Below are 13578 nucleotides of genomic sequence, written 5' to 3'. Positions count from 1 at the left end.
TTACATGCACATTATCACTACCACAACTGACACCACCACCAACAACACATCGTCATCATTATCATCATCATCATCATCATTACCACCACCATCATCACACCACCACCACCACCATCATCATCATCATCATCATCATCATCATCATCATCATCATCATCACATCACTACCACCATCACCATCACCACCACCATCATCATCACCACCACCACCACCATCATCACTATCACCACCATTATCATCATCATTCTCATCATCATCATCATCATCACCACCACTCCCATTATCATCACCACCATCATCACCATCACACAACCACCACCATTATCATCACCACCATCAGAATAAAAATCGTTGTCCTTCCCCTGGTCATATTCTCCTGCTCTCCCTGCCTTCCCCGCACCCTGCCCGGCATCATTATAATGGCATGATACTGTTATTCGGTTTACAGACCTATAATATTTTTATCAGGACAATCTGCGTGTCGCTTTTATCATAATAATGTAACTTCATTTTCCTGTTTAATGGACGATATCAAACAGTGTGGTGTCTTCTAGGTCATCCGCCACACTCGAACGACCACGTCAAATTGCGATTCTTGTTAATAACTATCTGTCTATCTTGTTTTCTCTTTCCAGGTTGTTGTTATTGTTGTTGCTGATACCTCCAGCGGAAAGCAAGCTCTTGGTGTCCATCCACAACTGACAGATAAAAGCTAGGACGGATCCGGGAGCTGGGATGAAAGTAGAGCGTAACCCTGCAGCTGGGACGTCGATGAGAGAAATTGGAATTTGTGTAATTGAATTGTTGTATGCGATACATAATATTAATATCGCACCGACCGGCTGCGGAGACCAATACACGATATGACCGTCTCAGCACGGACGAACAACACGCTGCTGCAACATGTTTGGTAGAGTTGGATGTTCCACATACGAAAAACCAGTCGAGGTGAATAATTCGGTTGTTTCCCAGACAAGGGCCACTGATTCTATGTCTCGCGGTAGTCTTACACACGGTAAACTGTACGGTGCCCCGGAATACCCGACGAAGGATTTCCAAGTGGTGGACGAGGAGAAAGAAGGACTTAAGAGAATCGTTGGGAAGTATGAATCTCCGGAAAACTTGCGCATAGAATTTGACGACGCCTATACTGATATGAGTGGAAGCGAACGGTGTTCCGTCGGACAGATCGGCGCTTCGGGAATGTCCGACGCGTCTTCGGACATCTCCGACGCCACGTCTAATTGGACGCCGACGACGGGCGTGGCCAATCACAACTTCGCCGAAGGCGTCACGGAGCAGGACATCATGCAGGTGGAGATGTTCTACAGGAGTCACAAGACGGAGGTCACCGTCTGTCGGTGCCTGGCCAACGTGTACCAGGGTTCGGTGCGGGACTCCGGAAGCAACAAGTGGGAGTTTTTCAATACGGGAATCCCCCTTCTGTTGCTGGACAGTGGGGAGCACCACCGACAGCGCAAGCTGTACATCGTCCTCGCGGAGAAAGGGACCGGGTTCGTGCTGTGGAAGGACGTGATCGACACCCTCACGAACTACACGGCCCCGCACAACACCTTCCACACCATGCACTTGAGCAGCGACCACACCAGACAGGTCGGATTCAGCTTCGACGATGGCGGCGCCGCTTCGGAATTTTTCGGAAGTCTGTCGGCTCTCACGAGTAATCCCGAGGACGATCTCTTCAACCTGAGTAAGTCGAAAAAGAAAAAGAAGCAGAAGGAGAAGTCGAAACCGGCGAAACAGAAATATAAAGCGCCGAAGAAGGCGGACATTTCTCAACCGTGTTGTTTCGTGCACGTCACCAAGTTGGAAAAACCCGAACTATTTCCGCCTCCGCCGAACCCGGTCTCGGCGGAAGTGACCAATCACAAACTGAGCATGCCCAGAAGCGACAGTTCTGAGTTGTCCGACTCCACATCCCAGTCCGAACATTCTAAATAACGGACTGTTGACTTTAGGGTACCTCTGCGTTGAAAGGATTAATATAACTTCGAAAGTGTCATTCACTTACCGTCGAAACCTCGAAATGTGGATTACGTATACAGTAAAACCCCTCTAAACAGGACCCTCTTGGGACCAAGACCGATGTCCGGTTTAAAGAGGGGTCCGGTTTAGAGAGGTTACGTTCTGTCTGTAAAACGTCCGGTTTTGAGGAAATTTCAGTTTACAGAGGGTCCGGTCATGAGAGGTTTCACTATATATATATTTGTAAGTGTTAGAAGATGTGTGTCAGCTGTGAAAGAAATTCGAAAACAAAATGGAATCTATTAAACGTGGCAGGAAATTATCCTTGTATTCTGTATAGTGATCAGACAGCTTGGACGCCACGCGGTTTTATTCAGTAGTATAATTAATTATAGTCATACATTTGTGATAAAACAAATAATACCAGTGACAGAACATACTGGAAAACGTGAACGAAATGCCCCTGTGCTGAAATTGTGATGATAGCAATTCAAATTCTATTGGTGCTATGTAAAAATGAAAAAAAAAATGGAAAAAAATTGAACCAACCTCCAATAAGAGGATTCGAACCAAAGTCCCTTTGTGGTAGTCCAGTTTTGTGATCTTTTATCTGGTCTAAACAGAAATCCCTCGAAAACTGGAGCACTCTATACAGATATTTTTGTGTTTCTCGTCAAGAAACTTGCCTTAATGTGCCATAAAGGTAATGACTTGGTGAAGTTGGGTGTGAGATTCATGGAAAGGGAGAGCGAGAGAGAGAGAGAGAGAGGGGGGGGGGGGGGGGGGGGAGGATCCAGGATAATGGACGTACCAGACAATATCATAAGGGAGATCACCTCCCCCTTTAAGCCTATCTTTAAGCCATAAAACAAAATTAAGTAAAGTGGTTTTACTTATATTATAAAATATCACATCCCGCAGACAAAGGACCGAGAAGAATAAAAGATAGATTAAAATAATAATAATAGTAACGTTCAAGAAAAATAACTATTGCCCCGTTCCCTATGTGATCCTTTCTGGGTCGTGTTCAAAAGGCCGAGCGTTCGCGGTTGTTCACTAAGACTGGTTTTTGCGTCTAACATTAATTGAATGCGATTGGATTATATCGCGTAATCCAGTGCAAACTGCCCGCAACCACTCGCACTCTTGAACACGCCAGTTGACTGTATAGTTATTTTCGTGCTTATATCCATTTGGGTTCAAGCACGCTGTCCTGGGCACGCACCTCAGCTATCTGGACTGTTTCTCCGGGACAACAGGCTAGTTTGTGTCTAGTCAGTGAGAAGTGGGTGCAGTGACCTTACACCTACCCCCTCAAGTCGTTAAACTCGCTCTGGATGGGAGCCGGTATCGGGAGACGAACCCGGTACCTACCACTATACCAGCCTTAAGTCCGATAGCTTAACCACTACACCACTCAGGCCAGTACGCCACTTTAACAGCCGTAAAGAAAGCAGAGTATTGGTTGCATGATCAGTACTCTTGACGTCATAATGCACTAATGACACTAGACTACGCCTGCTTTCAAAATAGTCAATTTCCGGTATTTGGCAAGTGCTTTCAGCGAAATAACGGTGTTTGTGGTGGGTGCAGTTTTTTCGTTATTGTTGACGGGTTTCCACTGGTGTAGACCACGCGAGGAAGCGTGTCACGAATAGGGATCAATACATGTAATACAATAGAGAGCCAAATGTATTTTTCACGTCCAATGTTGCTTGCATGCGGTCTTTTGAGGTAATTGCCATTAAAATCAGTCATAATATCAACATCAGTTTGTGTTGTGTCTTGTTACCACATGTTGAGTTTAAACAATGATTCAGATACATATTAAAAAGTAACCAAAAGATGAAACAAATCATTTAAGCAAGGCGTGTTCAGATTGGTGGTGGGGGTGGTGTGGTGTGAAAGGGCAGTTACACACCGCTAGAACAATGCGCCCTTTTTAATTTACAATTGCTTTTGTATCTAGCTGACGAAACCCTCAATTATTGTCCCCTGATTATTTTTACACTCCATCACCCGTTTTTGAAAGTTAGGTGCATTCCTAGTTGACACCAAATAGCCGTAGTTTAAAATGTGCTCAAGTATCAAACAAATAGTCCTTTCCTTGAATACTTAATACACCAAGGAAGGAAGGAAATGTTTTATTTAACGACGCACTCAACACATTTTATTTACGGTTATATGGTGTCGGACCACAGATATTGAAAGAGAAAACCCGTTGTAGTCACTTTATGGGCTACTCTTTTCGATTAGCAGCAATTGATCTTTTATATCAATCTAATTAAAATTAGCTCCACTATTACATGTGGATCTAACACCAGCCAGTTGGAGCTCATGTCCACCAATCAAAACCTTACTTGCAGAATCCTGCCAGTGATTTAAAACTAATTTGAAAACATTCCGAATTATCCTGAGGGTATACGATATGTTTCATGTGAATTACGAATGCCTTATTTAGACCAGTAGAACTAATTTTAATCGGGATTGCTAACAACGCTGCGTAGTCCCCAATATCCAGGTAACATTTCGTCTGTAAATAATAATTTAAATATTGACCAATCACACTCAAATTCAAAAAATATCAGTCTATTTTAGTGGCCGCAGTACAGCGAACAATACCAATACGTACGGGGTGGGTTATCAGTCTTCAATTTTACATTAAAAATTATTTATTTATTTATAAAAAAACAAATCAACTAAATCAGTCTTCAGTTTTACATTACAAATTATTTATTTTATAAAATAAAACATGTTTTAAGGCATTCGTAATTCACACGAAACATGTCGTATACCCTCGGGATAATTCGGAATGTTTTCAAATTATTTTTAAATCACTGGCAGGATTCTGCAAGTAAGGTTTTGATTGGTGGACATGAGCTCCAACTGGCTGCTGTTAGATCCACATATAATAGTGGAGCTAATTTTAATTAGATTGTCTTTTATATGCACCATCCCACAGACAGGATAGTACATACCACGGCCTTTGTTACACCAGTTGTGGAGCACGGGCTGGAACGAAAAAATAACCCAATGGGTCCACCGACGGGGATCGATCCTAGACCGACCGCGCATCAAGCGAACACTGAACGATAACGATGTGTGAATCTAATTAAAATTAGCTCCACTATTATTACATGTGGATCTAAAGACAGCCAGTTGGAGCTCATGACCACCAATCAAAACCTTATTTGCAGAATCATGCCAGTGATTTAAAAATAATTTGGAAACATTCCGAATTATCCTGAGGGTATACGACATGTTTCGTGTGAATTACGAATGCCTTAAAACATGTTTTATTTTATAAAATAAATAATTTGTAATGTAAAACTGAAGACTGATTTAGTTTTTAGTTTTTTTTAATAAATAAATAATTTGAAATGTAAAACTGAAGACTGATAACCCATCCCGTACGTATTGGTATGGTTCGCTGTACTGCGGCCACTAAAATAGACTCGCCCGATATTTTTAGAATTTGTATGCTCCAAATAACGTTATAAAAGGCGAAGCGTGATTGGTCAATATTTAAATTATTATTTACAGACGAAATGTTACCTGGACATTGGGGACTACGCAGTGTTGTTAGCAATCCGATTAAAATTAGTTCTACTGGTCTAAATAAGGCATTCGTAATTCACATGAAACATATCGTATACCCTCAGGATAATTCGGAATGTTTTGTGGGGTGGGGGTGGGGGTAATGCTACTTGAAAAATTGGAGTACAAAATTTCGATAAAAATAATGTAGGCCTACGTTTTAAGATGGAGGGGCGGGGAAAGAAACAAAAAGAAAACAACAACAGAAAATAGGGCCTAGTTTACAATGAACATTGATACTTGTGAACGGTCGCTTAGAACTATTTCCTTATAACATTTGACAACTTTCAAATGAATACTGAATAAACCAGAAACTGTACACTTCATATAGTAACTCAGTAAACCAGAATGAAGACGTTACTATAGGGTTTTCTCCAGATAGATGAAAATGGCACTTTTATAGACAATAGTATATGTGGCTAAAATTGCTACCCATTTTTTCAACCCAAAAAAAGAAAGAAAGAAAGAAATGTTTTATTTAACGACGCACGGTTATATGGCGTCAGAGACCACACAGATTTTGAGAGGAAACCCGCTGTCGCCACTTCATGGGCTACTCTTCCGATTAGCAGCAAGGGATCTTTCATTTGCGCTTCCCACAGGCAGGATAGCACAAACCATGGCCTTTGCTGAACCAGTTATGGATCACTGGTCGGTGCAAGTGGTTTACACCTACCCATTGAGTCTTGCGGAGCACTCACTCAGGGTTTAAAGTCGGTATCTGGATTAAAAATCCCATGCCTCGACTGGGATCCGAAACAAGTACCTACCAGCCTGTAGACCGATGGCCTAACCACGATGCCACCGAGGCCGGTGCTTCAACCAACGTATAACCATAGCTATCGATAATACAACCCCTCATCCTAAAATTTGTTTTAAATGGGGTCGAGGTCGGTCTGGGATCGATCCCCGTTGGTGATCTCATTGGGCTATTTCTCGTTCCAGCCAGTGCACCACGACTGGTATATCAAAGGCCGTGGTATGTACTACCCTGTCTGTGGGATGGTGCATATAAAAGATCCCTTGCTACTAATCGAAAAAGAGTAGCCCGTGAACTGGCGACAGCGGGTTTCCTCTGTTAATATGTGTGTGGTATTTAAACATATGTCTGACGCCATAATAATATTATTATAACCGTAAATAAAACTGTGTTGAGTGCGTCGTTAAATAAAACATTTCCTTCCTTCCAGTCTAACAGCGAGCGTCACAAGCGTTAATAGCTATCGCTGAACGCAAAAGGATGGGCTGGCATGTTATATCATCATGGAATTTATAACAATAAATGTTGTGTAAATTTTTCGTGCAACCTCCACACAAACCTAATAGAACACAGCGGCCCCCAGCCCCTCCTCTAGTTCAGGCCATGCCACTCATTGTTAACCTATTAATACATTACTTTTTTTTTTTTTTTTTACTGAAATGACATAGCTGTATTTAGATAAGACAAAGACACGTCCCATGAATTGAACCATAAGCACGATAAATATGCGAAATATGCTCGACGTCCATAACTATATAATATTGTCTGTTCCGTAAAACGCACGAGTGATGACGTAAAACTAACAGTTCTGTGGTCACGAAAGGTCGGCAGGATTGGAATGCACCAATTACATGGCGAGTTCACGCACCTTCCGGTCTGTCGCCACTGGAGAACCGAGTACTCTCCCCGAGTGACACGCTAAACAAAGAGTGTCACAACTGCTGGTTGCTTGCGGTTCGTTGGCCAAAACCGTGGCAGTACAACCCGGTGCGCAGATTAATTAAAAAGGAAAAGTAAAAAAAACAAAAAAACAAAAACATAATGAAGAAAAAAACAAAAAAACATGCACGGCTAAAAATGAGTCAGTGATAAATGGTTGTTTCAGGGGAGGATCCAAAGGGTTATCCAGGGGACCCATCCTATCACACGCACGCAGGAAAGTAGGCAGGGAGGGGTCTAGACCATGAAGCGAAGGGGTGAAGGGTCGAGTCATGCTTCCACGTAAAGTCCATTTAAAAGAGGAACAATTCGCTTGGGCAGAGAGGGTTTTTTTTAGACCCCCAAAACCCATCCATTTCACACGCGCCTGACCCCCTAAAAATGCCTCCTCTTCTTTTTTTTTCAACTCTTCAAAAAAAAAAAAAGTCATTGGTACGGAGATCTTTTAAGCTTCAGTCACACATTCAGGATTTTTACTGCCGTCCTTGATAGGACCATTCCCGATTAAAATTTGTCAAAAGTCTGATCAAGATCCTGTGATTCGTGGCGGGACATCACGACAACAATCAGATATTGTTCAGGAAGCGTCCCGATTCAGCCGTTTCCAGCCGAATTCGTCCCGATTCTCCAGTTCTCAATCCGATTCTGATCCGATTTGTATCTTTCGCATGGTAAAAAACTACCAAATCTGTCCCGACAGCGTCCTGATTCTCCAGAATATGATCCGACAGAGATCAGACAGTGACCCGACAGTGAACCGACGCTGACGGAAGACATCCGTTAGAAAACCGTTAGTCACGTGATAGTCCAGATCATGCCCGTTCATCACAACAGCGTCCCGATCCACAGGACACCGTCCAGACAACACAGGACATTGTTACGATTTTGATCCGATACAGCAGAATCTGTCACGACATAGTCACGATTGTAATCCGACTAGACAAAATCGGCTGAGTTTCCCGAATGTTACGGGACGCACCTAACTGTCGGGAGTGCTTGACCGACCTCTCCGGACCATTCCCGATCCGTAGGACTCTGTTACGAACGTATAGGACTGCGTTCAGACAATGATAGGACATTCCAGATCATTGAAGATAGTAATCCGACTTTTTCACTTTTCGTGTCGTAGCGCTGTCTGATCTCAAACGGGAGCCATAATCGGCACTGTGTGAACGCCGCATTAGAAAGTTTTAGTAAAATACTTTTTTGTTTGTTTTTGTTTTCAAAGCAACCAAACAAAACAACAACGATGATGACGACAACAACAAGGACAAAATAACTAAACAAAACAAGAAAATAAGTCAACATGAGCATCCGAATAGGTTTGGGGTGGCACTCTATATTAATTAGCGTGGTATATGCTGTCCTGTCAGTGCTCATTGTAATGACTGTCAAACATCTGTAATGACTTTCATCTATCATGCTCCAGATCTTGTTATCCTTCCGTCAGAGGGGCGAGACGTAGCTCAGTGGCACAGCGCTCGCTTGATGCACGGTCGGTCTAGGATCGAACCCCGTCAGTGGGCCCATTGGGCTATTTCTCGTTCCAACCAGTGCACCATGACTGTTAGCCTATATCAAAGGCCGTGGTATGTGCTATCCTGTCTGTGGGATGGTGCATATAAAAGATCTCTTGCTGCTAATCGAAAAGAGTAGCCCAAGGAGTGGCCACAGCGGGTTTCCTCTCTCTATATCTGTGTTGTCCTTAGCCATATATCCGAGGCCTTATAACCGTAAATAAAATATGTTGAGTGCGTCGTTAAATAAAAATTTCATTCCGTCCTTCCTTCCGTCAGAATTGGGGATTAAAAAAAAATTAATAATAATAATAAAAAAAATATATAATAATAATAATAATAATAATAATAATAATTATAATAAAAAGAAATCTCGTTTAATCAGACACTCCAAATAAACACATTCCGTGGGTTAGAATGCAGCACACACCCTTATATAGTCCCCCCCCCCCCCACCCCCCACTTAAACGTCCTTTTTACAAAATACAGATCTATTCTGTTGGTAAGAAGGGATCCTGTATAAAATGCCTTTCCCACATATGTCTGATATACCAGTTGTGTAGCACTAAGAGAAAAGGAAACCAACACAATGAGTTCACTGAGAGAGCATCGAACCCACAACCCAGAGCACCCCAAAGAAGCACTCTACCTTCGAGTAACATACCCACAACTCCTCGTAAAACAAGCAAGCGCTCTACCACTTAGAAACACCCTAGACCAAAAATGATGTACACATAAGCGTACGAGACAGGGGGCGGGGCAACTGCCCTCCCCCAGTGCTGGAGCGAAACCTCAAATTCTGGCAAAAATGATAGATATTCTGGCAAAATGTGCTAACCTGAGACCTTTTTACCAAGTATTTCCATCATTCTACCCTCAAAATTAGTTTTAATCCATGTAAAAATGCGTAGTGATTTGTTTGCAACTTTACATAACTGTTTGATAGTAAACCTAATATGAATAAATGTTGTTGTCCTGATTCGGGCATTTTCGGTTAATTCGGGCAAAAGCCAGCCTGCCCCCATACAAAAAAATGGGAGCCCGTACGCCTATGGATGTTCATGAAAAAGACACAAACACTATTAATATAACATTTCGAGTTCCTTGTTTTTCTCTCGACTGATCCAATGTCATTCACAGGCGCTAATTCCCTTTTTCTACGACCGATTTTAGTCTAATTAACTTACTTCTACCGATTCTGTTTTGACACTGACAAGCTGAGCAATTCGTTACTGGCAGCCAGCTTTTAATTTCATCAAGTTTGGACGTGACCTACAATTCTCAATATTGTCCTCCGAGATCCGATTGTCCGGGATGGTAATGATGAAATAAAAAGGAAACACTGCGTACTGCTTTCAAGGAAATACATGGCTTAACCTGCACTCGAGTTCCAGTTGCAATTAAGTTAACAAAAACCCATAATTAATTGTTGAATCTTTTCCACCGAATCAGCTTGTTCCTTCTGTCTGTCCTTTTATCTGTCTCTCTCTCTAAGACCCCCTCTCCAACCAGTGCACCATAACTGGACAAAGGCCGTGGTATATGCTTTCCTGTCTGTGGGAAAGTGTGTCAGATTTACCAAATGCTTCACATTCAATAGCCGAGGGCGGGACGTATCCCAGTGGTAAAGCGTTCGGTCGGTTTGGGATCGATCCCCATCGGTGGGTCCATTGGGCCTCTCTCTCTCTCTCTCTCTCTCTCTCTCTCTCTCTCTCTCTCTCTCTCTCTCTCTCTCTCTCTCTCTCTCTCTCTCTCTCTCTCTCTCTCTCTCTCTCTCTCTCTCTCTCTCTCTCTCTCCCTCCCCATCCCCTATTTTTGGTCAAACTATATATATTACAGAATACACAAAAACAATGCAAACTTATCCCATCCACCTGTAAAGGACCTTTAAAATGTATTTTCAAAAATAATAACTGGTTTTGGGTCCACTCTATTAAAAACAAATCCTGGATTCGCATCTGACTGATAAGGGGCGGAACGTAGCTCGCTCGATGCGCGGTCGGTGGGCCCATTGGGCTATTTCTCGTCACAGCCAGTGCACCACGACTGGTATATCAAAGGCCGTGGTATGTGCTATCCTGTCTGTGGGATGGTGCGTATAAACGATCCCTTGCTGCTAATCGGAAAGAGTGGCGACAGCGGGTTTCCTCTCTCTATATCTGTATGGTCATTAACCATATGTCTGACGCCATATAACCGTAATTAAAATGTGTTGAGTGCGTAGTTAAATAAAACATTTCTTTCTTTTTCCGACTGATAAGTTCAACCAGCCATTTCTCGCTAAACGTTTGTAAACCATGCTGATCGGTTTCTTAAGTGGTCGTTCGGATTAATGTGTAGCGTAAAAACAAGTTTAGGCTGGCTGGCATGATGCCTGAACCTTCTAATGATACAGAGACGTAAATACAATTTACTACTACCCCTGTGTATTTTGCTCTTGTAAATGATGGCAACGTACCCCGTCCTCACAAGTGACAAGCATATCAAACTTAGGACGTGGTACTAAGAGATCCCTTGCCTATTAATGTGTCAGAATTTTCAAATGTTTGACATCTATTAATTAATCTAATGGACGAAATGATTGACATCCACTAGCCGATGATTAATCAATGTGCTCTGGTGGCGTCGTTAAACAAAACAAACTTTAAATTGTTTAACTTTGAATGAATGGATGATTGTTTTACGACACCCCAGCACATAAAATACACCGTGTATTCGGTGTCAAAGATAAGTATGTACTGTAGGTCGCAATGCACCAAAGAAGAAAAAAAGAAGTTTTGTTTAACGACACCACTGGAGCACATCGATTAATTAATCATAATAAGCGGCTATGGATGTCAAACATTTGGTTAATTCTCACTAAAAAAAAAAAAAAAAAAAAAAAAAAAAAAACCCACAAAAACATTCTGACTAGTAGTCATCAGAGGAAAACCGCTACATTGTTTCCATTCCAGCAAGGGTTCTTTTAAATCCCGCCCCCGCACGAAAGAAAAAGATTCTGTGTCAAAGTTGTAGGCGCGGAGTCAAATATTTACGGAGTCAGAACAGCTGCGGCTGTGATTGGTTAGTAATATGTGACATTGATTATTTGTGCAAATCCATTGCCAGTAAATCAACATACTTTTATATGTTATACATTTGTTATGCAGCGTGGATGAAATCAGTTCAGGGTACCCCCAAAAGTTGAGCTGCGATTTTCAGCAAAACTTAGAATTGCTAATAAAAAACATTCACCAAATCTCTTAAATGGTATATGACCACCACCCCAGCCCCCATTTACTTGCATTCAGATTAAATGTGAGATGCCACATGTTACTGGTGTACTTACTGCCTGGGTGTGTTGATTCACTACATACATCAATTGTATTAGTAAACCTCAACCTGGTGTCGTTAAACAAAACAGTTTAGTGGTGACTCAGTCCGTATAATATATGTGCTCATTCAGAACACCCAATTTTGAAAAGATTATAATTACCCATCCTTTTCAATAGTATTTTATTTCGCATCTTTCTCTGATCAGAGAATAGATTAATGAGGGGATTCGATCCTTTGAATCTAGGAAAACAAGTGACAGGTGAAAAAAAGTCATAGAAAAAAAGAGAGGAAAAAAGTCACAACTTTTAAAGGGACATTCCTGAGTTTGCTGCATTTTAAAATGTTTTCGACTAATAAAATATTTTTACGATTAAACTTACATATTAAATATATTTTCTTGTTTAAAATATCAGTGTCTGTATATTCAATGTGTTTCTGGTCGTATTAATATTTGTAAGAAGCCCAAACTGGATTTTTGTCTTCAAATAATTTCGTACGTACGAAAAATATATTTTAGGAAATAAAATGAAATTTAACCTACTACAAATATTAGAACGATCAGAAACACGTTTAATATACAGCCACTAATATTTTATGCTGAAAAATATATTTGATATGTAATTACAATCGTTAAAAAGTCTCTGTTAGTCGATAACATCTTAAAAAACTGCAGAAAACTCAGGAATGTCCCTTTAACACATTTTGTCAGTGAGTTTTTATCAATGTTCTTTGTTTTCAATGTTGGTGGTTTAAGCGGATGTTCCACCCGATGTCACAGAGAAATTCTGCCTCAGTCTTGCGGTCCTCAAGACGATCGACACACAGGTTGCGAAGGCGCTCTTGCAGCTGCACACAGCGTCGACGAACCAGTCGTCGAGGTGGGTTGCCAACCGCATCCTGCTAGATTATGGTGCTCACTGTCGGCTGCTCACGTTGAAACCATGCAATAACCCGCCAGGTTGAGGGGTGGTAGTAGCCTAATTGACCCAGGTACAAGAAGCGACTCTACAAACTCACCCTAACCAATAAGTTTAACAAGTCCCCCTGCATACTATGATGCACTTTCTTTTCATTTAGCCACATTCAATACTCTGCAAACCCATACATCTTGTTGTATACAAATTGTGACCTTTTTTTTTCCTGTGGTGTTTTTTCCTATACTAAATTGTAACTTTTGTTTCCTGTGACTTTTCCTGTGACTTGTTTTTCAGCCACCGATCCTTCAACCCAAGGTTCTCAGGCGAACGCTAAAAATATCTACTGAGCTAGATAGATCCCTCCCCCATATCCAGTCAGAAGTATTCGGAATAATATAAATAGCGTTAAAATCTTTTCAACCTTTTTCGAAACACCACTTTCATTAGGACACGAAAATAAAGGCGATTTTCACATTGGCTATTCAGCGTTTGGGACGATATTTCTAATATAATAAAATGGCCATTGACATAAAACAATAAGACATA

General features: G+C 41.5%; 1 protein-coding gene across 5 annotated transcripts in view; it reads left to right on the top strand.

Annotated features, from left to right (window-relative positions):
• LOC121370524 overlaps nt 1-3753 on the top strand; it is a 43415-nt gene extending 39662 nt beyond the window's left edge. For all 5 annotated transcript variants that reach the window (XM_041495806.1, XM_041495807.1, XM_041495811.1 and 2 more), the window contains one exon: nt 637-3753. In XM_041495806.1, coding sequence (XP_041351740.1) covers nt 905-1963 — 1059 coding nt within the window. In that variant the 5' untranslated portion in view covers nt 637-904 and the 3' untranslated portion in view covers nt 1964-3753. The remainder of the gene's footprint in view (nt 1-636) is intronic.
• The last annotated feature ends 9825 nt before the right edge of the window (nt 3754-13578 follow it).

Source organism: Gigantopelta aegis, chromosome 4 (genome assembly GCF_016097555.1).
Source record: "Gigantopelta aegis isolate Gae_Host chromosome 4, Gae_host_genome, whole genome shotgun sequence".
Lineage (NCBI taxonomy): Eukaryota > Metazoa > Mollusca > Gastropoda > Neomphalida > Peltospiridae > Gigantopelta > Gigantopelta aegis.
Note: the sequence above shows the minus strand (reverse complement) of the source record. Positions and strands in the feature narration are given on the sequence as shown.